This window comes from Tenebrio molitor, chromosome 9, assembly GCF_963966145.1.
Source record: "Tenebrio molitor chromosome 9, icTenMoli1.1, whole genome shotgun sequence".
Taxonomy (NCBI): domain Eukaryota; kingdom Metazoa; phylum Arthropoda; class Insecta; order Coleoptera; family Tenebrionidae; genus Tenebrio; species Tenebrio molitor.
In genome coordinates, this window is record NC_091054.1 from 6822486 (window position 1) to 6848842 (window position 26357).

The 26357-nt window shown below is 38.1% G+C and overlaps 3 protein-coding genes across 13 annotated transcripts in view; 2 read left to right on the top strand and 1 right to left on the bottom strand.

Moving 5' to 3' along the window:
* Positions 1 to 22: 22 nt before the first annotated feature.
* On the top strand, positions 23 to 8681 carry Ptpmeg (protein tyrosine phosphatase Meg). 2 transcript variants are annotated; one of them, XM_069058784.1, is made up of 13 exons: positions 23 to 267; positions 355 to 683; positions 731 to 947; positions 997 to 1117; positions 1572 to 1659; positions 1909 to 2061; positions 2113 to 2361; positions 2410 to 2561; positions 4500 to 4909; positions 4963 to 5241; positions 7144 to 7493; positions 7548 to 7832; positions 7885 to 8681. In XM_069058784.1, exons 2-13 carry the CDS (start codon positions 390 to 392, stop codon positions 7969 to 7971), a joined length of 2685 nt encoding a protein of 894 aa, XP_068914885.1. In that variant the 5' UTR covers positions 23 to 267; positions 355 to 389; the 3' UTR covers positions 7972 to 8681. The 2 variants fall into 2 exon arrangements, with proteins under 2 accessions (XP_068914885.1, XP_068914884.1); XM_069058783.1 differs by having other exon boundaries at positions 23 to 263.
* On the bottom strand, positions 8544 to 9881 carry Mettl2 (methyltransferase-like protein). Of its 4 annotated transcripts, none has more exons than XM_069058826.1 (4): positions 9730 to 9881; positions 9082 to 9567; positions 8861 to 9033; positions 8544 to 8812 (listed from the first exon to the last, which is right to left on the bottom strand). In XM_069058826.1, the coding sequence occupies exons 1-4, from the start codon at positions 9804 to 9806 to the stop codon at positions 8673 to 8675; spliced, it is 876 nt and encodes a 291-aa protein (XP_068914927.1). In that variant the 5' UTR covers positions 9807 to 9881; the 3' UTR covers positions 8544 to 8672. The 4 variants fall into 4 exon arrangements, with proteins under 4 accessions (XP_068914927.1, XP_068914925.1, XP_068914926.1 ...); XM_069058824.1 differs by having other exon boundaries at positions 9615 to 9872; XM_069058825.1 differs by having other exon boundaries at positions 8544 to 9033.
* Positions 9882 to 10046: 165 nt separating this feature from the next.
* shep (alan shepard) overlaps positions 10047 to 26357 on the top strand; it is a 49874-nt gene continuing 33563 nt past the window's right edge. For 3 of the 7 annotated variants that reach the window (XM_069058785.1, XM_069058788.1, XM_069058790.1), the window contains exon 1: positions 23511 to 23562. In XM_069058785.1, coding sequence (XP_068914886.1) covers positions 23526 to 23562 — 37 coding nt within the window. In that variant the 5' untranslated portion in view covers positions 23511 to 23525. Of the gene's footprint in view, positions 10485 to 17737; positions 17772 to 23510; positions 23563 to 26357 lie in introns of those variants that run through there. The other 4 variants (XM_069058793.1, XM_069058794.1, XM_069058789.1 and 1 more) reach the window with 3 other exon arrangements.

The following is a 26357-nucleotide window of genomic DNA, read 5'->3' on the forward strand; positions in this document are numbered from 1 at the left end:
GTCCTCACCGATTACAAAATATATCTCGCAAAAACCTGCCATTGACGTATCAATAATCAAATAATGAATGAAATTGTAAATTTGTGATAATAACACTTTGTGATAACGTTAAATTTATATGTGATGCATCGAATTCGTGCCAATTTCGTCGACGTTTGCTGAAAGGAAAATGACAGACGAGCCAAATCTCAGCTAACCATGATGTGACAGTGGTGTCTAGCTAAAAAAGAAAAATTTTCTTTTCTCCTTCTCAATTTTACTTTGTAGGTAACGCCTTATCGCGCTTATCATTTCTTTCGCAAATTATATCAGTTCACAGCTTAACGTTATCATATTTGACTCATTTGTTTGTAGTTTATTCGTAATGCTGGAATCACTGATTTGTGAAAATGGACATAGTGGAGAGCGTGTCGAAGAGGACGTTTAGTGGTTCCAGTGGCACTTACAATGTGCAAGCGTTAGAATTGGCAGCAGCGCGTCAACGAAACAAGCTGAAAGGATTCAATGTTACGGTGCGCTTTCTCGATGACACAGAGCATGATTTTTTCGTGGGGAAGAGGTGCAAGGCCAGTGTGGTCATGGAGCAAGTCTACCAACACTTGGAGCTCGTCGAGAAAGACTATTTTGGACTGCAGTATTCGGAGTGTGGGAGCGCGCCTAACGGGAACAGGCCTGAACATATGGTAAATCCAGAGAGGAGGGTTTCCTCAAATGACTGTTTTACTTGTAGCGTTGGTTAGATCCGTCCAAGCCAATCAAGAAGCAGCTGAACAACTGCCAATATCCATTGTTTTTTAGAGTTAAGTTTTATGTATCCGATCCAAGTAAGCTGCAAGAGGAATACACGCGATATCAGTTTTGTCTGCAGATCAGGCGAGACATACTGGAAGAGAGACTAATTCTAGCACCTAGCACTGCCATTCTACTAGCTAGTTATACAGTTCAAGGTGAAACACCCCTCTTGTAGTGTAGTGGGTTCTATTTGTGAGTTTTTAGCTGAAGTAGGCGATTATCAGCCTGACGAACATGGGCCCAATTATTTATCAAATTTACAACTTATACCAGGACAATCTGAGGACATGGAGAAGAAAATCGCCGAATTACATAAATTACACAAGTATGAAAACAAGTTCATTTGTTATTCTCATAACGTGACTTCTTATCAGTTCAATTTATTTTATTTACTCTTGTCAAATAACTTTAAACATCACTCATAGGATATGACGTTAAGTGTGTTGGTCTGTTATTGTAATTAATGCACAATGGCAATTTGTTTGAAGGACTGATAAGAACATGCAAGCTGACAGAACTTTCCTCATAGATTAATATAAATTCCCGAGAAAAATCTTTAATTTTAATTCTAAATGCACTTTCTTGTGGTGCAACCCGGTTATGTAACTAGTAATTAAGAGAAAAAATTGAAAATATCATATTAAGAATTTTATTTTAATAATCAAGTGTGATTTCTTGTCATCATTTTGCGGACCGGAAACTAAACGCATGGAGGTGACAGCCTACTGATTTTTTTTCACAGTACATATTTTGAAATAGTAAAAGACATTTTGTTTCAGGGGACAAACGCCTGCCGAGGCTGAATTTAATTTTCTCGATCACGCGAGACGAATCGACATGTATGGAGTAGAACTTCATAAAGCCAAGGTATAATTAACGTCAGTCCTATTCTAACGTTGTTTCTAGATTTAATCCAGTTGATTTTGTGTCAGTAATTGTTTTTTCTTGTGCAACACTATGCAAATGATTTTTTTGTGGAAGTGAGTGCAACAGTGACTGTCTAAAGCGTGTGACACATTCGACATTGAGGAAGTACTGATGATTCGTCGCATCAATCAGCACACCTTAATAAGCTTTAACAGTAATTGAGTCAACAGTGTAATTTTGACATTTTAGGACAACACAAATAAAGAGATTGATCTCGGGGTGACTCACATCGGTTTAGTGGTCTGTCAAAATAACATCCGAATCAACACGTTTTCCTGGTCGAAGATTATGAAAATTTCTTTTAAACGGAAACAGTTTTTCATCCAGCTGATTCGAGAACCTGTAAGTGTCGGTGTATCGGCGGTTCGACATCATTCCAGTGATTTTTTCCAGTCGGAAGATTACGACACTCTCCTAGGCTTCAACATGGAATCGTACAGGTCGTCGAAATTGTTGTGGAAATCGTGCGTGGAACACCACACCTTCTTCAGGTTAGACTCGCCCAAAGTCAAGAGGAAATTCCCGTTCTCGTGGGGTTCCAAATTCACTTATTCCGGCCGCACCGAGTACCAGACTGTGGCAGACGTGAGACGCAGAGGAAAACTCGAAAGGAAATTCGTCCGTTCGCCGAGCAAACAATTGGTGGGTGGTTGTGGTTCAGGGGGGAAGTTTCTAAACACTGGGTTTCAGGTAAAACAACAGGCGGCGCCCTCGGTCGAAGATAAGGGGAAGGTGTCGTTGGCGCCGGGAAGGCCTCCCAGGCCCTACGACAACAAGGTGACTTCTTTGGGGGCGAAAGAGCCGAGGAAGGCGTGGGCTGATGATTCGCAAATGTCTGACGAGTAAGTGAAAGTGGTTTGGTAGACACAACTGGGCGCGATTCAGATAAGAACAAGTGATTCATTTCTTTAAATAAAATTGCGAAAAAGTTGGAATGTCTTTCAACGGATGTTCAATTGTTCAAATAATCAATTGCTTGTTATTACTTATCACGCCACTTGGTTTAACGAGATTTGTTAAGAGTTGCAATCTGGGGAACCTTATCTTTTTTAAATTTTAGTTGTGTCGTCATTTTCGTGGAATTTTTAGAACAACACTGCAAATGGAATTTTTATTAATAGAAAATAATTTATTGCGCCCGGAACCAATTAGGCAATTATTGGGGTTTTTGTGCGATTAAATTTTATTTTACGAACTTCTAGATCTCACACAGCAAAATATTTTTTTTTGCGTTGATCGTTTAGCAATTAAGCATTAGTTAAGTAATAAAGGTTGTATTTTTTCGCTAATCTGTGTTACATTGATTTCTATCTTTTTATTGATGTTTATTTTTATATTTTAATCTCGACATGTGACAACTCATTGTTCTATGAAGTTTCATTTGTTTTATTCAAATTGATTGGGTTCATATTTTGCTGATACGCATTTAGCGTAGAAAGAGTTATTTTCCATTTTACTTGGTTTACATTACAGTTGGTTGCAAAAAAAAAACGGGAACTGTAAGAAAAAAATTGGCACATTTTTGCAATTTTTTCATAGTGTGAAACCTTGTTACGAGAGATAGGTTAGAATTATGGTCAAAGTTCAATGACATTTTTAAAAATTATTTGACAGGTATTGTCAAGTAGAGAATTATGTAATTGACAAAATATGGACAAAACCAAATTTACATTAGGAACATTTTCATTTCCCGTTTTTTTTGCAACCAACTGTACTTTATCAAAAAACAATTATCGATTCAGATAAATACCACTTGATGTATAAAAATAAACTTCTAATTGCACATCATCCCAAAATTAGGCCAACATTCATGTGATTAATATTTTTTTGTTCGATACTGTCAGAATTTGAGAATTTTCTCCTGTGTAAACGGATTTTGATATGTCACAACTTGTCAAAACGAAACGTCAAGCCAATTTTAAAGATTTTAAGCGATTTGGAGCCTTTAAGGGACTCGTCGAACAAAAAATCGTTGTATTGAACTCGTTCGTGTGTAAATTGGACCTTTAAAACGCTCGTTTCACTCGCGTTTAATAATGGACACTTGTGAAAAAAAAGGCCCAATTTACACACGAACTCATTAAATAAACTTCTATTATTTTACTATATTCAGTACTACTCCCCTTAAAATGATGTAACCATTGACAGTGTTGTTTTACCGTTTAGCAACTAGTTTTATTTATTTTTTGATAATGCGTTTAATTATTTTCTTTACTTATAATCTAAAGTTATTTTTTATTTCACTTGATATTTCGAAAAAATTGATTGAAATTCATTAGTTATTTGTCACATTTTTTTTTCCACATATTTTATTTTGTCAAGAAAGAAAGAAGGTAGCAAAAACGAGAGAATCTGAATTTTGCAGTTATTCAATACAAGAAAAATAAAACAATTTTATAATCTCTTTAAAGTACTTATAGAGAGAAATTTTCGCCAACAGCATTCATGTAAATATTTATTTCATTCATTTGAAATTGAAATCGGCAACAAATTACATCTTCCTACTTTTTTTGTACACATCAAATAATCACAATTGTAGTAAAAATTGCATTTTATGCTAGTGAAAGAAATCTTTAATTAGTTTAATTACATACAAAAAAATATATATATTTTTTAATTAATACTTTGCGATAGAGCTTTGAAATATTATTTCATAAAACAAAAACCTTTTACGGGGGTATGCAGTGGTTTATGAATAAATTTACCACTGTATTGCATCATAAATGTTGTAATTTTCTATCACTCTTTAATTTTGTTTGTTTTGAATGTTGTCGTTGCAGCGATGGCGGCTTCTTGGAGCGCACCTTGGAGACGCCCTTCTCCCCGGGCATCGCCGGTCGAATGTTGAGTTACGCGGACGAAGAGATACCCTCCCCCACATCGAACGGCCTCTACGACACACCGCCGTACAGCGCGAGCCACTCCCCCACGTCCCAAATCATCGACGAAGGCATCGTAACCATCACCCTCCACCCGGACGACGGCAAATACGGCTTCAACGTGAAAGGTGGCACCACCACGGACACACCCATCTTGGTTTCGAGAGTCGCCCCCAACACTCCCGCCGACAAGTGCACCCCCAGACTGACCGAAGGTGACCAAGTGCTGCAGATCAACGGGATCGACGTCTCGCACGCTCTACACGAAGATGTGGTGCAGCTCATACACAAATCGCGCAGCACGAGCGACGGTAAATTCGTCGTTTTGAGGGTGGTTGGAGGGTGAGTTTTGTTCTTGTCGCAGGGAAGTTGGTGCTGGTGGTCAAACCGAACGTCATGTACGCCGAGATGGACGAGTATGAAGAGCCGCCGTATCAGTATGTTCCTGTGGGGGACATGCAGAGGCCGCCCTCGCCCGAGAATGCTCTAGAGCAGAGCATGCTGTTGTTGGCGGATGGTCTGGCGAGCGGGGCGTTGATCGCACGGTACGAGATGTTGTACAGGAAGCATCCAGAATTGACCTGTGATGTGTCATCGGAAGCGCAAAACGTCAACAAGAACAGATACAGGGATATATCGCCTTGTAAGTGCTCGGATTTTATTTTGATATGTTGCCAAGACAGAAATCAAAGTAATTTGAATAGGGTTTGTTGCACCAAAGCTAAAGTGCAAATCATTAAAATAAGAAGAACTAGAATAAAGTAGAACAAGTTAACATTGAATACTTGATATGTTGTTTTTCTTTTTAATTTGTTGTTAATGCTAATTAGGTCTAAATGTTGTGTTACTGCATACTTCTGTGGTCGGATGCAACATGCTAATAATAATAATAATAATAATATGTTTGCAGTTATTGAAAGTGAAAGGTACACAACAATCTACCTACATATACCGCAAGTCACGTGATAAATTTTGTATGTCATATTTTTCTCTTTAGACGAGCAACGACAATTATAACATTTCTACTAAATGTGCTACTAATTTGCTTTGTCGATTATGATAAGCGAAAAAGAAAAAACAAATGCAAGAAAACTTGCACTTGTTTTTTGTTAACTTTTGCACAGCGGCTAACTGCTGGGCCCGTTACTGTGACCTAAGGGTGGAAGAGAAAGAAGAGAATCATAATGGTAGATATTAAATGAAAACAATTTTGATAAAAAATATTTTGAACTGGCCCTAATGAATCGCCCGTACCTAAAATAATGACAAAACGTCACCTAAAATTAATGTATTAATCCGTAAAAATTCTCACAAAGTAATCAGGGTAATGACTAATCGTTACACGAAGTGTTCAAAGTGACCGCCGTTATTGTCAATACAATAGTGAAGGCACCGACGAAACGATTCTTCCACTCTTTCCAACATACCTCTGTTATTGCGAATTGTTGTGGCAGCATTTTCCACCCGTTCGAATGTACCAAGTCCTCATGTACCCGCACTTGAAGAAGTCACACGGAAACTCTCCGGGCTCGAGGAACACTCCCGAACGCTTCACCATACACCAACACAGTATCTACGTATTCACTATTCGAAAATAAACGAGCTATTTTCACAAAATTTTAGCTTAAATCACAGAACCAACACGTAAACATCTGCCTTTCGCAGTCGGACAAAACTAACTGAAAATGTAATCCTCTACCTCGGCCGCAGAGCGAAAAAATTTCATTCTAAAAACACAATGTTTTGCGCTGATTTTACAGAAACTATTATTTCACGGTCACTGTCATTGATCATGTAACTAGAAAATAGACAACTTGTTAATTTATGGCCGGGTAAAATACTGAAAAGAAAATTAGATTTCGAAAAAATGGTACATAACAATTTTGTTGTTCTTGATGAGATCTGTCACCGATTAAAATTAATATACTTATTTCTGAGACACGTTGTATATTGATAATTGATAGTTACTTTTTTATAATTTCCTTCATTATTTAACTATTAATTGATGACTGACCGATAAATTATACTCCTATTTCTTTTGTTGACAATTTGAATATTATGAAATTACTCAATTTTACTTAATAATCCCTCTGTTTCCTAATATTTATTACAAAATCTTTCAAAAAAAAAAAAATGTATGACACAATCACCTCCTTCATTGTTCTTTTCCCATTAAATGAAATATATTTCAATTTCATTCGTATCGTACGTTTTCTCCTTTTGAATAATTAAAACCACACAAATAAAAAGCCACAATTATATAACCCGGTTTTTACTATGATTGAAATGTATAACTTTTAAATAGAATATAATAGAAATAGAACAATTTACTTACATATTTATCAACATTTCCCAAATTGTTGTATCTGCAGATGATGCACTGACTACTTTTAATTTTCTTTGAGGAATGATTACGTGTACAAAAAATGTGATGAGATTTTTTTTTTGTAGATGTATTGTTTTGTTTTGTTTAAGTTAAAGACAGCTTCTGTTGCTTCCTGCATTAAAAATATCTGGTCTAACTCTGTCTGGAATCGCATTTTAGACGATACAACACGTGTGATACTGAAGAACGCTGCGAGCGGCGACTACATCAACGCGAACTACGTAAACATGAAGATCAACGGCACCGACATAACGAACAACTATATAGCGACCCAAGGACCACTCCAGTCGACCAGCGAGGACTTCTGGCAGATGGTCCTGGAAGAAAACTGCAACCTAATTGTGATGCTAACGACAATAGTAGAGCGAGGTAGAGCAAAATGTCACAAATACTGGCCAAACCCAGGCGAATGCCTCACCATGGAAAATATGATAGTGAACTGCATCCGCGAGGAGACGGACGCCGCTGAAAGCTTTGTTTTCAGAGATTTCATCCTAACCGACGTCCAGGTACGATCTCCGATGACCCAAGAGTGTCGTAAAGTGTATTCGTTTCGTTTTTAGAACAACTCGGAACGCCAAATCAAGCACATGCAGTACGTGGCGTGGCCGGATCACGGAGTTCCGGATTCTCCTGCTCAGTTTCTCAGTTTTACCGAGAAAGTCAGAGAGGTGAGGAAAGGTGATCCGTCGCCTGTGGTGGTGCATTGTAGTGCCGGAATCGGAAGAACTGGGGTTCTGGTTCTGATGGAGACGGCCTTGTGCTTGATCGAGTCCGGCGAACCGGTCTACCCCCTGGAAATCGTCAAGACGATGAGGGAGCAACGAGCCATGATGATACAAAATGCTGTGAGTGAATACCAGCCGTGGGAATTTTTTTCGGGACAGTTGTTGTTTGCAGAGTCAGTACAGGTTCGTCTGCGAGAGCGTCCACTCGGCGTATCTGCAGACAATCGATGACGCGCAGGAAGCCAAGCTTTTTAGGTGAAAATGAAGAGGCCGATTTTACCCAACGTTTATTTGTTTTGATCGGAGTGGATTATAGGACAGCCAGGGTGTTTTAATTAACTAATCCGTCTGGTAGAGGTCGTTCATGTGATTGTTTTGAAGCCTTCTAAAATTGCACCAGCGTAGCCTTAAGGCGTCGGAAATGGTTCCACGGATTTCCTTTTCGTTACAATACTCACATCACCGTTTTTTCTCATACAACGAGCAATTCACAGATTTTTTTTTTTTGTAAATGTTGAATATATTCAGACGATTCGCGCCACATATTGCAATCGGTAGTTTGTCGTTTTCCTTTTTTGGGGAATGTTAGTGCTTGTGGTTAATAGGAAGTTAATCGTATAAATATGAAGACATTCAAGGCTGATTTTTCTATTCTACGTAAATATTGTGGAAATTACTAGACTGTCCTGTACTAGAGTAAAGTTATATAGAGGTATATACATTTTTGAGAGTGTTCGTGTTCATCACATTAAAATTGTGTTTCGTAACTTGTTTGTTTAACAAATCGATGTGAAAATTTATTACTAATCGTTTGTAAAAAGAAGTACAAAAAATTATTGTATAATTTATTTTTTTTTAAGTATATTTTCTAATTTCACCTAAAACAAATTCTTATATTTAACCTGTAGACATAATGTAATTATGTAATTTTTAAAAGTTTACAAAAAATTAATATATTTGTCAATTTGACTTTCTGAACTTTGCCTGGATCCAGACTCTGTACATCTTGAGCAGCCGCCCCCTGTTCACCTGGAGCCTCCTGTCCGCTCTGTTCTCCTCCTCTTGGAACCCACATTTTTCAAACAAGGCTCGCACTTCCTCTAAAAAGTAAAATCGTGACACAGCGTCGATTGTCAATGAAATGCAACCTTGGGTGAAGAAGTACACTCTCGTGCCGTCACCCCGCACGTAGAAATTCTCCCCAAGAGAGCGCCCCGGTTTGAATCGCAACTGCGCCATGTCATACCTTCCATAATCCCTGAATAATATGAGACCGCCAGGTTTCAAAAATTTGTGAATATTTTGAATCACTCGATCAAATCTGCAATAAAATTATGTGATTGTGTAACATTTTTTATTGAAATTATACTTTGTAGGGTTTATGGCTGACAGAACAAATATCAAGACAACAATGTCAATGCTGCTTTCTTCAAAGGGAACTTGCCATTGTTCCTGTGTCGCGTCAAGAACAAAAGCGTCGCATCGACTGGAGTCATACTCTGGCGCCTCTTTCAAGATTTCAATCGCTTTGGACGAAAAATCACCGCCGTATACGAATAAATCGGGATTTTTTGAATTTTGTAAAATTGGGAAAATTGTGTTCCCCACACCACAACCTATTTCTAGTATTTTTTTTGGTTCAGTTTCTGACACTGCCAACTCAGGAAACTCGGTAAACAACCAGTGCCTGTCTTTGAAAAACCTGTTCGTGTGTACGTCGTAGAAAGCGTCCCAATACTTGTCAGCTTCATTTTCATACTTCTCTACAACAGTATTTGGGAATTTAACTTCACTGTTGGCCTCCACTTTGCTGCGCGCTTCCCGCTCCTGTTCCTCGTCCCACTCGACATCGTCCCTGTACAGAGAGTCGTATTATACATTATCGCAACGTGGGGCCCATACCAGGCGTTGAAATCAAAGATTTTAGATCGATCAAGCAAGTAGCGCGTGCCATATTTCGGCTTCTTCCGATGCCGCGTGTGACACTTGCGGAAAGAGAGGAGTCTCGGAATCATACCACGCATTGTGCTGGAAAACATCGCTTTCGTCTGTTAGGTGGCGGTTGCCGAATTGGGGCCTCCGTTCGTCTGACATTTTGAGGTTATGTTTGCATGTTGTTAGGCGTTTCAGCTTACAGGACAGAAATTCGGGGGGGTTGCAGAAAGCTTCACCAGGTGGCGAATATGGCGTAACACCACCAGTCGATGAAAAATTTTGTGTCCATTTAATTGTGGCGGTGGTCTAGTCTGGGACAGTTTGTGCAATCGGGTGTTAATTTGCGTTATTTGCATTTTGGGGCACAGTTCAGGGGTGAGTGTTGAGAGGGTGTCGCCATTTTTGGGGAAAATCGCGAGGGTTTGATCGAAGCGGTGTGGCTATGTTATGTCTGGTGACGTCATCAGATTTGACATGACATTAGTTGGTATTTACCCAAAGAATTCTTGTGTCGTATGCGGTCCGTGCCGCTAAATAAATTTGGGTGTTTCTAGTATTTTCATATAAACTTGTCGTTTTTATATAAATTTACATAGTCGAAATCAGTACAAATCAAATTAAAAGACTGACGTGACGTGTTTTGTGGGATTTAGCAGTGTTTTGGGCGTTTTTGACATCTGTCAAAGTTTTAGGAGGGCGTATTCATTGCCAAGGAATCCGAGAATTCGATTTCATTTTTGATCGTTCATTACCGATTTTATTTTGGGAAAAAGTGCCTTTGTCCGCAAATGTGCACGGAATCGGCGGTGCACGACTCGCAGATTCCATCGTTTTGAGGTGAGTACGTTTGAAGTTTTTGGGTCTTGCGGCCGGGACAGGAATGTACGAATTCCTTATCACTGGTCTCGGTTCATTTCTCGGTATTTTTACGCTGCCAACCGAGGTTACGATTGTATTTTGACCGGTTTGAAACGTAGGCAGAAGAAGCCATTTCTCCTCCCATTCGCACGAACGTGGACTTTTCCGAAATTGAGTCATCCGTTTGCTTATTTAGGTGGGCCCCCCGACTCGGCCGCTGTCCCCGGCCGGACGCCGAACGGATCGAATTCCGGGAACGTTTCGGGAGCACCGAGTCCCCATGATCGCGTAGGTCGATTCATCGAATTAATTAAATCCGCATTCATTATTCAACGGAGCTATTGATAATGCTGTTATCACACGGTGGGGCTCGTTCCTCACGTATTCGCCCGTGCCGCTTTCGGAGCAAATCCACGTTCGGACGCCAATAATGTGAAAGTCCTGCATGTCACGGCTTCTAGTAGAAATCATTCGCCAACACCAGACGAGCACCTCGTCTGCTCGTCCAGACCCTCAGCACATGACGAAATTGCCATCGCAATTACCACGTCTGCAATTATTATAAATCTGAACCTCGCGATGGAAAGTAATTAGCCACAATAATTAATTCCAGTGTAATCTGTTTGGGGAAAATTACCGTTAATTTATTGCCACTATCGCACCACTTCATCGCGACTACAATAGTACCAATTTGTTTAATAATGTTGTTGATGGGAAATTTCAAACAACTCGTGTAATCTTCGTCCATTAGCGAGTTAACCCCGAAAACAAATTTTCGGTGTTGGTGTCGTCTGGTGAATCAACAGCAACGCGCACGCAGAGGAAGGAAACAATTTTATTAAATGTCGACCGCAAGTGGAAAAACATTAACGATATGTTCGCCGTTTCCACAACGATTCCCCACAGACCATCTAAATTTTTATTTACACGAAAAAAGAACGCATGTCCGTGGATAACAATTATCATCATCAAACTGACCCCGAGGGTGGGCGAATTCGTTCGTTGTTGCTTGCAAAAGGGGGAACAATCACGTAAAAGGGTGCCGTTATACAACATTCACGAGTTAAATAAAAGCCGATTTCACGTTCCGAAAGTGTGATAATAACGTCCAAGAAATTGAAGTGGACAGATAAAAGACACTGTGACGAGGCAGTTTAAAATTGTTCTCAGATCAAAGAATTCTCTGTCTGTAATCTGCCAATTTTCTACCCAGTAGAGAAAACCTTTAATATCCTCGATCGTAATCTCTGCATGATGAAAGATTATCATATAAAACAAGACAATTTGAGGGTGCATTTTTAACACTAGATCAAATACCGTTGGGGGAAACGAACCCGATAGAAGTGTCCTGAAATATTTTCAGATCGAGATGTTGGCGGAAAATAGAAAACGTCACAAGACGACTAACCGAGTGACTGGTTCGTTAGTGATAACACAAATGTTTTGTCAAGATACGTCGAAGATGTCTGAGAGGTGGCTGTCAAGACCGACGCAAAGACTTGGACCGTCGTTCATCAAATCAATTTGTTCGAACTTAACCAACAAAGAAAATGCGATGGATGGGAGAATAAAATTTGCGACTCGGAATTCGGCGTTAATTGGCGTGGATCGAGGGGGAAGCCTTCGCAACAAATAATTCGAGATTTTCTGATGAACAGGTGGAAAACGCACCTGCACCTGATTGGTTTCGACGTAGCCTTAATCATTTCTTTCCGGTGATAAGTTTCGCCTCGGCCATCGTTAACGCCCCCGTTTGCTCGTGAAATCGTCCAGATTTATCGGTTTATTAGTTGCGGAGCCTCGGCTTCGATCTACGTCAACGGCTGACGAAATGGCTGGAGTCGCGAGTCTGAACCACCGAAAGGAGTGGTTCGGGGTTGTTCGTGGTCCTTGCGGTGGATCAGATATCGACGTCGTCTATCAAATATGTAATAATAAGTTTTGGATGTCAAGTTGTAACGCTACTCCGAGAGCGAGATGATCCCGAGACTCGCATGGAAATGGGATACGGTCTTGGAGACTGTGGTGCATCCAGCGAGTGTGACGTCTATTTCGGACGCGGTTTTGCGTCGAAATTTAGATTACAGAATGATTCACGTCTTCGTCGTGTTTTGACTCTTCGATATATTTCTTGTTTATCAGTTACCGAGTCTTGATTTTGTTTACTATCCCGAGAATCGCACACAATTAACCTCACGCTGTGCTTGTTATTGTTTGATCTTTCGAACAAGTGCACATAAATAAAGTAGTAGGTATTTATCTCGGTATTTAAACGACTAGATTGCACACGCCGCAAATTTCATAATAATTACGTTCGTTCACAATGACCGATCCGTTGTTAATCGCGAATCGATGCGTCTTCCAAATCGACCGTTTTAATCTCGACCAACCGCAAATAGCTAATCACAAATTTATCTAAATCCATTAAATCGAACGGTGTGTGTGTGTCTCTCTAATTAAATTGTCGCGTTGTCCTTGATTGGCGTTCGAATTTTTGTCTCCCGATGGCTCTATCGATCCTGGCGCGTCGAACGTTGTTAATAATAATTCGGGAATTGATTCGTTCGCAAGGTGATGGCGCGACAAAAACGAACGATCGATCGGAGGTGGTGAAGAATTAATCAGGAGCATATTTTAGCGGGTTCGGGGAGGGGGAGAGGGGTTCAGATAGGTGGGAGAATTTGGGCAAAGAGAGGGGAGGGAAGGACACACGACAAAAATAGGTTTTTGAAAATTTTGCATGTGAGTGGACAGTTTTTGCAAAGCGAATTGGTAATTGGTTTTTTGCAAGTTTGAAACAAAGGTTTCAAAACGTTTTAGAGATTTTACGAAAGAGTTCGTTTCTTGAGCTTTGAATATTTTTAGAGTTATTTGTTCCTGAGGTATTCTAATTCTAAAGATTTCTCGAGAAAGTTTTGGCAATGGACTTACAAAGAAGCCATTTTTGTTGCGAATGGTTTTGAAAAAAGTACTAAGAGTTATATGTTTCCCTGTCTAATATTATTGCCTATTCTTCTTCGGGCTTTATTTTAAAATTCAAGATATACATATGTATTATCAATAATTATCCATATGTATGGTTTTCTGTATTTTTATGTTCTTGAATAAAAAGTAAAAGAATTTCTTTGAACATTTTAATTGAAGATTTTGCGAAAAATCTTAGTGATTCACAAATTTTACCATCTCGTATTTAACGAATAGAAAACCAAAAATCAAATTTGATGATAAAATCCCTGAAAATTAGTTGAAAACGTTCCCCAAGGGATCGTACTAACACCTATGTTACTTTTCATTTAAGAAAAATGATACTACAAAGTGTCTCTAAAAGAACGTATATCAAGAGTCCTATGGAATTGTGCCGTTCTATAATTTTTATTGTGTCGAACTATGTCGAGCCGTTGAAGCCGTCAAATCAAATGTCAAATTATGTATTAAATCTTAGCGCCAGTTGTGAGTTTGACGTCTTAGTTGTTTTGCTTGTGATTTTCTTCAGTTTTTCAATATTCTAATTATTTTTATCTTACCACAGTCTATTAAAAACATGTCATCAGTGGACTTACATAACCTCTGTTTTTCTAAATATTTGGTATGTACCACAATATGCTACAGAGCGGCAAAAATTAAATATACATATTTAAATTCCACAGAACTCTTGATGTACCTACGTTCTTTTAGGAACACTTTGTATTAACAATTAACATCATTAACACATTTTGATATTGCAATTTTAAACTTTTTTCTTTGATTACTTCGAAAGTAATATTATTTAGAGAAGATCCCTCAAAAAAATACAGACGACCAAAAATTAATACATTAAAATAAAACAATTCTTACTTCTTTTGAGGAATTGTCTAAAAGTCTTGTCCTTCAAGGGGCTCGTCGAACAAAAGAAACGTTATAGAGTAAAAATATGTACATATTGTAAAATATGTATGTGTGTACTTCATTTTATATATTATGCCAGATTTTGTAACTTTTTTTTGGACAAAAATAAATCACTCTAAAATTCACAGTTGTTTTTGTACATCTTTCTCACATCAATGTTTGTGAAGATGAAGAAGGGAAAAATTATGTATTTGAAAACCGTAAATTTAACCAGTTTTCTCTACCACTTTTGAAAATTGGTATAAAAGGCTGATGAAAAACATCGCTTAAAAAATTAGCAGTATTATAGTATTGCCGTTATAACTTTTTATCTGCTCCGCCCACTAAAATTGACCAATTAGAATCAAAGCCAGATTCAATCTGTACAACTTTTCATCACATTTGCCACGTAAAAAAGTTAAGGTTAGAATTTTGCTGTCAAGTCCACAATTATTGTTTTAGGTTCTAAAAAATAAAATGTCATTAAGACAATTCGAATGTCAGAAATTTTTACTGTGTAAATCAGATCGTCTTAACAACCTATTTGACTGGTAACTAAGAAAATGAAATGGGCGGGGCAGATAAACTGTTACGTTGTCCTTAGTATGTATAGTAAAATTGTTAATTGTGGAGAAAATAAAATCTAAGGAAATTTCTTTCAAAATTGTGGAAAAAATGTGAAAAATTCAGGTCCAACTCGTTAAAAATAGGTTTTTGAAAAATTTGGATTAACGGTTGTTGCGGAGAAAATTAAAGCGATTTTTCTCTGCAAGTTTGAAAATTCATTTCTCAAAATTTTGTGAAACCTGTCTACATATTAAATTTTTAGTTTTTTTTTTAAATCTCCAAGTTAGAAGTTCGAGTGGATTTTTGGAACTACATATGTATTTGTTTCAGAGATTTCTCCAGAAAATTTTGAAAATAGCATAAATGAGCTATTTATGTTTTGAAATGTTTTCAAAGAATACTGAAAATTACATAATTGTCTATCTAACATTATTTCTTGTCCTTTTTTGGCCACGACTTTTCACTATATGTTTGGAGCAGTTAACACTTACGAGTATTAAGCATTAAAAAATTAAAAAAAAATCATCTCGGTAGTTTTGTCTGTTTTTATGTTCTTGAATTAAAATCAAAGAAGACAATTTTTCTGAAGATTTTCAAGTGAAAATTTTGAGAAAAATCGTAAAATTGTTCCCAAACTATGTGCAGTTCTGTTGATTTATTTAAGAAAATAAATGATAAATCTTCTAAATTACTTGTGATTTACCTCGTACTTAACGAACAGAAAACAACAAAAAAACTCTGAAAGTAGTCTAGTTGAAAACGGTGTTCCTCAAGGAACCATACTAAGACCTATCTTGTTTTTCATTTATATTGATAATATTCTTAAACATCATCACTTAAAGGTTACTGTTCCACATTTTTTTGAATACCAAAGCAGTACAACTATCCGACTGTCGAGTCCTATTGTTACGTTTTTGGACCTTTCTAACAGAAACTTTTTTGGAAAATTTTGTAGTTAAAAAAACCTCGATCCAACCAGTTCCGCGCCCTCTTTCTCACGCTATTCGACCAACAACAGTGGAATGCGAACGAAGAAAATTTCGCCGAAAATTCACACTCCGCCGCCTTCTTCGATTTCGGCGTTCTCTTCGCCTGTTAACGGTGAAATTAAATTCCCCGTCCTGACTCAACTTCCATCCTCGTGTTCCCGGTCTCGTTCCGAGATTTAAAAACGCCTCCGTTCACGGTTCGCGAACTCCTCGCACGGCAATAACGCCGTAATTCAGTACTCGTGTCTGTCGGCTTTACATTCCTGGCCGTCGTCCTTCTGCAAGGATCGCTCTCGTCGTGCACCCATCCTACCGTGACCATCATCAGACACCGTTCGACGGAATAGCGAACGGTGTGGCTTCCTCCGGTGTAGCCTCGGGCGGCTCGCGCCAACACGGCAGACGAGTCCCGCCCGGAAACCGGGAAGAACGGGAAGCGAGAGCGCCCGTTATCGGCAGAGATGGGCCGGCGAGCGGTTTCGCAAGAACGATGACAGGAATGGTTTTTGTGGAGTTGTTCCATTGAAATTTGTAATACGTGTACTGGGTAATGATTGTATTGTCAACGTGGCCAATGGCCGTACACGGACGATGGTTGCACAACAATTATAACACCGAGTAGTGAGGTCGTTTTTTAATGACTCTCAAAATGGGTAAAAATTGGGACCGACAATAAGTGTAGGCTGGGTGTGGCACACAGAAATGTTATTTTGTTCAAACACAACTAAAATGCATGACGGAAATATTAATTACGTTTGCGCTAGCGTTCTGTACTCCGCTTTTCGTATTTTTTGATTGTTTAAGGTTGTTACTAATTAGCAAACAATTTGTGAACCTTTATTGTCGAAGTGCACTTTGTTTCATATACATTGAATCACCAAGAAGCAGTGGAATAACATTATAAAAATTTCACACAATATGTACAGAGTAATGATACTCTCGCACAGGTCAGTTGGTTTGATCACCTGGTTGCCTGAAAACAAGGGGTTTTAAGATAATGTCATTTAAAGTAAAAACAACAATAAATAATTAAAAATGAAATCACCTCAACAAAATTCATCTGTTCGGTTGATTAAAATTTTATTGAGAAATCAAACGTGACACGAAAACAAATTTGTTGTTTCCAAAGGATGTTTGTTGCTGTGTTCCAGACATTTGATTGCTTATCTTCGCTTATCTTCAAAAATGTTTTGCCATTTTGTCTGGCAATGTTGCGACTTAACCTATAATTTCTTCCTGTACTCGTTAAAATGACGTTTAAACACTTGGCCTTTGAAATATCCAAATACGTATTGCGAAATGTTTGGGGGTTCTGGTCCAATGATTCTGCTAATTCTCGACAACTTCCTCCTGGAAGCCCCCCAATTGATTTTTCTTGATCTACATTACATGAGCAAAACCCTTCATTTTGAGGGAATTTTCCGAAAAATTTCAATTTATTGTTTTAAATACGATGGCACAAGAATTGAGTTTCTATGTTAATTGTGAAACGAATTCTAGTCTGGTAGTGACAGAATTTTTGCAAATATTTGGTGTCAACTGGTCGTTGCAAAAATGGCTATAGTAGCACATTTGAGGTTCTATCTCACTTGTGAGATGAGTTTAATTTTTCGATATCACACTGCTATAAATGGTTTATCTTAAAAATGGCTGAAATTAATTGTTTGTTCTATTTTGTGCAAGTTCAGACGCTTTAGATCGGCGATAGAGATAGAATATTACAAAATTCATATCTCTACATCTCTACTTCACTTGTGAGATAAATTTTAGTTGCATTCAATTGTCTCACTTCGAGACGAAGATGTGTGTAGTAGTGTAGTTTAAAATATGCCAGTAGTTGATGAGAGTGAGTAGTAGTTTGATGAGAAAGACGCGGTTTCTATCTCACTTGTGAGATGACTGGCAGTCACATAAGTAGAATTAAATGTGTTAATTAATATCTACGAATTTTTTTAAATTAAAATTGTGCCTTTTTTAAACATTTAAATTAAATTATTAATTATTATTAGTACTGTCCATTCAATTCTAATTCTTTGAAGGTTGCAGCCAAGGGTGAAGAATTTATTTTTAGATATTGTGAAAATAAAATAAATCTTTACGATTTGCACTCCAATGAAAATTTACACCATAATTTCAGTAGACAAAATGGTTCTACTCATTACAGCAACTGTCTCTATCTCATTTGTGAGTTGAGTTGTAGTAAAACCTTGTAGTAACCCTTATTTGTCGTATTTCGAAGTCAAGATGTGTTCTGCTCTAGGGAAAATTAAAGTATAACAGGTTTTTGCTAGAAATAGATATGTATTGGGATGATAGTGGGTGAGACAAACACAACAATGGAAGAGACTGATTTCTATCTCACTTGTGAGATGACTGCTTGATACATGGTATAGAATTTCTTCAATTTGAAATGAGTAATATTATAAATATCTTACCATCTTACTTTTGTGGAGTTGAAAGATACAGTTTTGTTAGAAGAACATAACCTAAGACCTATATCTCTTTTTCAGTTGAAATCGTGCGTTTACTGATTATTTTTCTGGATAGGAGGTTAGGGACATTCAAAATGCAATTTGCAAAGGCCAAAGAATTGTTTTTATTATCGCAACTAAAATATGACGGATTAATGTAGTACTTAATTCATTTCTTGGAGAACTTTGTTTAACCATTTAGACCGAGTTAAACCAATATTGTCGCAAATTCTGTTTGCTTTTATATCAATCTAATCTAAAGAATATCAGGCTTCATTTAGACCCACTTAGCATCTCACAGTCAGTCCAAAAATGTTGTTCTTCATTTGCTGAATATCTGATATTAGTGATATTGTCACTTTTTTTGAAACCTTCGCGGCATTTGTTTTTAGTGATGCATGTATCTAAATCTATAGAAATTATCACGTTTCCCGTTATTGTGTCTCATTGTTTGTGTACCTTTACAAAGTGGAAGCTGTTTTTATTGGATGTCGTATTGAACGAGCTATAAATGCATTGCGGTCACCATAGGAAGAAACGTCGAATGCAAATTCTGTTAAAAACCCGACTTGACAATAGTGCAAAGTGTCTATTACCGCCGAATGGGAAAACAATCTCGTGTTTTGTGCCCACGCCGTACTGCACAACTAATTCATGACTGATTTCATGAATTGATAGTGTCAATTACAGTGAACAGCTGTTGTATAATGAGATCAGGGCGATAGTATTGTCGCGGACACCCTGTACATGCGAAAAGCGACTGTCACCGGTGACGCTTCACGGTATTTAACGTTGCGCTAATAATAATTAATAATAATGAGAAGGACGTGGATTTTGAGATAAATTTATTTACACTTAGTTCAATCCGGCCTGAATGCCGCGACATCGCCTGTACAATATAATAATAATAATAGTGGTGATGATGATAGTTCATTCACGAAAAAAATTCCAGCTGTCGCTAATTGTGTAAATGTGATTGTTCGCTCGTAAATATTTACAATTGGTGCAAGATAAGAACAATACGATGGCCATCGACGGTTGGCCGACCTAGAGCTGATATCAGTGGTGATTGAGGCTCTGTCGCCATCTAGGATGAGCCTGGCGGAAGTCATTATCGCGGGCTACAGGAATGCAGTTGCAGACCAGACTGATAAGGGTCGTCATGACGGCGATTATTTCCCGGAATTAATTTCGTCTCCGGTGGTCGTATTTTGCGGTTTTTTGCCTTCCGGGGGTTCGATTCGGCGACTCCGAAACGTAAAATGTCCAGTGTTATCGTAAATCAGCCCTGCGGCACGTTTTTCGCCGGTAAATCAGATTAAGGGTGGGATGTGGCGTTTCCATTGGGTTTCCTTCCACACCTAGGAACTTTTTAACAGTTTCATTAAAGTTGGCCATTCGACGTTGAATTCTTGCGTGTAAATGGGACTTTTTCCTTCGATATCCAGAACTCTTTCTATTCCACTGTGCAAGTTATTTGTTCTACTTTTTGGCTTTTTCAAATTTCGTCAAACTATACACCTTTACTCGAAATATGTTAATTTACAAGTTTATATGTATGTATTTATATTTTACTCGAGTGGAAATGATAGGAAAACTGTTTTCCTGCTCCGGCGTGATAATTAATTGATAAGGACATTAACATTCTAAAAAAAGCTCTCTTATCGGTTACATATTATCTATTTTAATTTAGTAATTAGAGGTTGAACACATCGAGTTAAACACTTTTCCAAAATTGACATGTCTCAGGAGTTCAAAAGATGCCTTCCAGGTGCTTCAGATCTGGACTTCGCAGTGGTCACTTTCTTTCCTTTGAATTATCTCGCATCAATAAGCAATTACAACCAGGATAGGGGACAAGCGGAACCAGAATTAGCGTTAATAACTATTAATTTACCATTATTGCATCTAGCTCTACCACTATTTTAACCAGTTTGAAAGAGGGAATCATTCGTTTTCAACAATCTCATTTTTATTAATTGCGATAACTACTCATGTTTCTTCGTTTTTATCTCGGTAATTTCTAATTTATCGAATAAATTTATTGCCTCATTATGATGCGGCAGCACAGATAGTTTCAGCAGTGCATGCGAATGTTCTTGCTGCGCTTTATAAGCAAATTATGGTAACCGTTATGTGAGCGATTAGATCGCTAATAGAAATTGCTCCGACACTAATATATTTTCCCATTAAATGAGTAATTAAGGATATTTGACTACAACAACGCCAAAACTGACCAGTTTTGTCTTTAGCTAATGCAGTAAATATCCATTTATTTTATTGCTTGGTCGACTGCCGTTTTTGGTATTATCGTTTTTCTTTCTTTCGCCAGAACATTGTCAGATCTGATCCATCAAGATATGTTTTGAGATCACAACAAGAAAAACAAACAAAATTCACCAGAAAAACTGACTGGAAGTAATGCAACAAATTAATTTATTTAATCCAATACAATACTATACTTTTAATAAATGATTTCCCATGTTGTATTGAAAGTGAATTGAGCAATAAGAAATAAATGCTGCGTTCGCGTGTGTCCACTTGCCACTAAAAAAGAAGAATACAAACAGGTTGGATGAATGACTATTTTTTTTTTTCAATTTATCTTGTTGCTTATGTAATATTTATCTCTTATCATTTTTTATCATTATAGGTTTTATACACAACTACCGCACCAAATATTTTTGCTGTGATTTATATTTCGGAGAAAACTTGCATTTCAAGCTCACCTTAACGAAATAAAATGATTAGTGAAAAACAGCGAGTAGAGGTTTGCAAGTGGAAAATGATTCGATTTCCTCCAACTCGGCAACCCACGCTGTGAAAAACCGCTTTTCCGTCCGGTGCATGCGACAGAGTTGGATGCAAATCACAGCCAATTGTTCCGCCGCTTTGAAAATTTCAACCGGGGGCGGGCAATTCGACTGCCCCTTCGGTTTCCGCATTGTTCTAGCGGTCCGGGTCGAATTTCCGTCAGGTCGGCTAGACTGCTCTCTGATTTATCTTATTGCACCGTGCGCCATATCGATTTTCGGCGGCAAACCGCATGCGTTAAAAACCAGACGGTGCATCTTAAGAAAATGCAATTTCCACGGCGCAATTCCACCGGGAGATTTTCCACCGTCGGCCAGACGGGGTAATCCGTTGGTTTTTTCGTCCGAGGTGTCGGTGAAAATTCGGCTCGGCTCATTATCACCGGTCGGGGGTGCAACGCCCTCAGCGATGGGTCGTCGGTGTTTTTTCTTGTCCGGATTTTTTCCATCCCTCTCCGGATCTTGGGGGCAGACAGATAGTACGGCGTGCGCGCGTGAGGGTTAGCGCCCTGTGCCTCTCGTCTAGACTGGCCCAGACACCCCTACTACTCCACCACGTGTCGCGCTCGCCCCCTTCGGGGTCGCAACATAAACACACGACGGAGGTAACACCATATGTGACTTATCCATCAACAGGCGAGCTATTAAATTAATGTGCGGGAACGTAAAAAGCCGACAGCAAATGAAAAAACTTGTTATTGGTCCCGTGCCGACTTTTCCTCTTGGTCCGTCCAGGATTTTCTGCAACAGTCGGATTTTCATCGATCTGGCACGAGCCGCCCCTGTGACGGAATGTCGACGAAAATGTTATCGTCGCGCCCGTGATTCATGTTAATTTGTGGTGAATTCGGTGTGATAACGTGCCAGATTTTCGCGATTCTTCCACCATAAAATCATGACGGCTAATCGAACCATAAATTAATAAAATTCCCGAGTAATCAGCGTTGAGGTATGTGCAATATCCTGTTTGTGTCCTCAAGGTATGTGGCGACCGACACTTATCTAATCTAAAAATTCGTTGTTTGTCACTTGTCTGGACACATGACGGGACGAGAAGGGATATTTTTCAACCCTTCTGCATTCCCGTTTTTATTTGGTCTTGATGGGGGTAGAGAATGATTTATGCTTCCAATAAATAAAGCAATTTTAATGGAATCACGCCCGAGTCATAATTTTTTGTCTCCTCGGTTTTTTATATTTGTTTTATTTTTCAAGTAAACATGTACTAATCTAAATCGTACATAGATACATATAGCAAAAAATGGCGCTTGCTGTGAAAAATAGAATTAGCATGGATGGTGATTAAATCCTTGATTTTTTATTTTTAACATTTGAAGGTTTTTGTTTCCGATTTAAATTCTGTTGTTCACGGAATTAAATAAATTCCTTTTTGACAAGATAATGCGCGACCTCATACCGCGGAAGTTACAACAGAGTTGACGTTACGTTACTTCCATCTCCGTTTAATCGTCAATCGAGCATGTGTGGGATCGGGACCAGATTGAGAATTTATCTTTTTTTTTTCAGAGGAATTTAGAAGATTTTAGCCTTCACATCCGAGAGATTAGTTTCTTCAATTTTTTAAAATTTGTATTCATAGTTTTGAGAGAGTTCATTCATCTGCTCGTCTGAAAGAGTGTGATAAAATCCTCCCGATTAATAAAAATAAAAGGCATCAAATTGACTGAAAGGAATTTTGATGGACCACTTGATTGTTTCTCTTACAGTAAACGTATTTCTTTTAAATTTGGCGCGCGTTTGGACAGCGAAGCGGTCATGAGAGTGACGATTAATAACTTTGCTGGCGAAACGCGCGTCAGCTTCAGCAAAAAAGCTGACGTGCGTTTCAATGGCAAAGTTTCGTCGCTCTGATGAGAGCTTCGCTGTCGAAACGCGCGTCAGCTTTAGGGAAAAATGTGTTTGGTGTAGGAGAAACAATTGATTGGATAAACATTTTTGGGATTCATTTTTATAGATGTCAGCTTATATTGTTCAGACGATTTTGTTAATAAATTGGTAATACAAATGCCCAGTAGGTGTTTTTGTTACATTGTTACAATCCATTTGATTTTCATATTTTGTAATAATAAATTAGGAAAATTGGAAATATCAAAGTGTCAATAAGAGTTTCAAGTTAACTTATTTTGCTTATTAAGTGATTTTGGAGGTGACAAATTTCCGATGGTATAATACTAGCTGTTTTTGAGACACCTGTACTCGTAGCAGACTAGACTTCCGTCTGTGCTTGTGCTGAAATTGTCATTTTTGACATTTGTTGTAGTGTTTATAGCAACGTTGAATCGAGCAAAAGAAGAGATGATTTTCAAGAGACACTACGTACTGAGGTTTCAAGGTAATTCGAATTTATACTTACAGCAGATATAGATGTACCCAGTAGACAAGTAGCACTTTAGCATATTTTTATTTATTTACATATTTATTTATTTCTCTTTCAAATCTGATTGCATTTACATTGAAGGTTATTTTTTTACAGTGAATAATAACGGATTAACTATTTCGCCGGAAATTAGTTTGTTTTATGTAATATTTGATAATAATTTTGTTTATTACTGTAAATTCATTATTTTTCTTTGGACGTTCCATTATTTATTTATTTTGATCGTAACAAAAAATAACGTTGCATAACATGGAGAGGTTATCTCGTGAATTCTTGGCGTCCGAGTTATCAGTTTGTTTGCAAATTAATAAATTGCAAGCGAAAACAAAATGGCGGGCGCTTGGAAATTGCACTGCAAAAATTGTAACGCTACAAAATTTTTGATAATTTTTGGAATGGTGAGGAACATAGTTGTGCACCGAAAAATTGTAATCATTGTTTAAATTGTGAATTGTTGTTTGGCATAACTCAACTTTGACAAAAATTGTGCCACGGGAAGTGGCTCCTAATTTTCGAAAATTTGACTCGAATTTGTCATTTTCCAAAGTAGAACTTCCAGGTTTTGTTATTTTTAAGTAAGTAAACAAAACACAGAAAACTTTCATTTAAACAATCGATTGTGAGATCGATAGTGGACAAATATGACGTGGAATTTGACATTCACGTCAGAAATTCGTTAATATAATTCAAGCGGAAAATTTTAAATGTTTTGGTTTATGTAAAGTGCCACAAATATGTGAAATTTGGTACGTAGCTGTTAAGGTCAAGAAATTGAGCCGTTGCGGGCTCTACGCGTCATTAGGGGGCGCTAGTAGTGGAGCGATTTGTGGTGAAAATGTGAAAAAAGAATGATTGGGAGACAAACGTTTGAAAATCTGTTTTGTTCGTGTTTCACCGTGGTGAATATTTGTGCATTCATGAACGAAATAAATTTCCCTGCTAATGACTCCGGCATACGCATATTTCACGTACATTATCATAGATAGTCCATTGCGTAGGGGTCGGATCAATCGAGAAGTGTTATTCAAATTCGCTGCGAATCTGCTCGATTAATTTTTTCATGCGCCACCATTTATCACCGAAAATGAACTCTCATTCGACGTATCCTCCGAGGTATTATGTGGTGGCCGTGCACAGAGAGAGTATGCCCCGGAAAAGCGAGTAGGGTAAAGGGCGCGCCCCCATCATCCGCCGCAACATTTCCATTTTAAAAACCGATAAAACTCCACGATAAGACAAATTGACGCTCACATCCACACGTAGAGGTCGGAAGCGCCCTCGCCGCCTCCACCGGCAGCTAGAGCGTCTGCGAGAAAGCGGAGCCCTTCCGGCGCTAGCGTTTGATGTATTATGGAGGACCGGTCGGAGAGGAGAAAAAAAGTCCGCAACAATTTCACCGAGCATTTGCATTTTGATGGTCGAGAGACGCCATCCGAGCGCGGAACGCCTCACGAAAGGGGCACCCAAGGCACCCATCGCGCCAAATAAATACAAATCAACCGGCCGGGATTGGCGAAAGGGCCAAATGGAATTTTCGACGAGACGAAGGAAACACGGATTCCATCCGGGATAATCGAGGGGCTCATAATTCGGAGTCGAGAGTGAAAATGCGTGTTCCGAATGGCGTTCTATTTATATTTTTTCTCGCCGTCATTGTAGTTGGTTTATCGGCGAAAAGTAAATAAGGGTGATGCCGGAACGTTTTTAATTTAGTGTGGAGCATCCATCGCCGGCCTCAAAGTAAACTGACTACGTGGTCTAGTGCCAAGGACCGGTCTTGGCCTGCGGTATCTACCAATAATTTTTTCGCGTGCGCTGATCCTTGCACACGTGCCACGACGGGTCAAAAGGAAATTCGTTTTTCGGCCAGTTTCGCCTACGGAGGAAAATGCAAAGCGCACGGTCGAAGTGATCTCAAGGTGCTGCCAGAAAATATCTTTTGCACGTTACTTTCGAATTTGTCGATTGTTGTAAATCAATCTAAGAAAGTGGTTGACCAAAATAACGTGTTCGATGTTCTTGGTTTTCAGTTATCCGGAGGTGAGTTTCAAAATTTTATTTGAAAATTATGATTTTACTGTTTTTTTGTTTTCCCCGTTCAAGAATAGAATTCGTTTTGTAGATCATCTTTTGGTGTGAAGATAGTACTGAAATTTAAAAAAAAAACCTTAGAAAGTAGTGTGAAAACTATAATTCTTTTTGGTATTTTTTTTTTTTCAAAAAATTAATTTTTATTTTTATCCATAGTGTTGGTTCTTTATTATTGTGAGTTATTTTAATACCTATGTATTTATCAAATAATATCATTTGATTTTTAAATAATCTAAATATTTTTTGTCACAATTAAACGTTTCCAAATACCGTGCCTTCAAATAAATTCAGAATTAGAGTAGGCTGTGGTTTACATATTTTGTCTTTGGTAGACTTTTTAGCGCTGACAGTTGTCAATAGTTTTCTGACACGATCAGAATGAACACGTGTACTGTGGTGTCAATGTCACTGCTGTGCTGCCTTTAAATATTGCATGCTTCCAACTTCATAATAAAATCACAGCCTACTCTAAATCGGAAAGATAATAAGCTATTACATATTTAGTACATATTATAGTATTATTTCCAATTCTATTTTCCATTAATCTTCAAAAAGTATAAAGTCATTGACAAATCAACATTCAAACTGTAACAAAAAGGTTGGCACTAAATTGAAAAAACAGTTGTTATCACTTTAGGCAAAACCCAAAAGAGTATCAG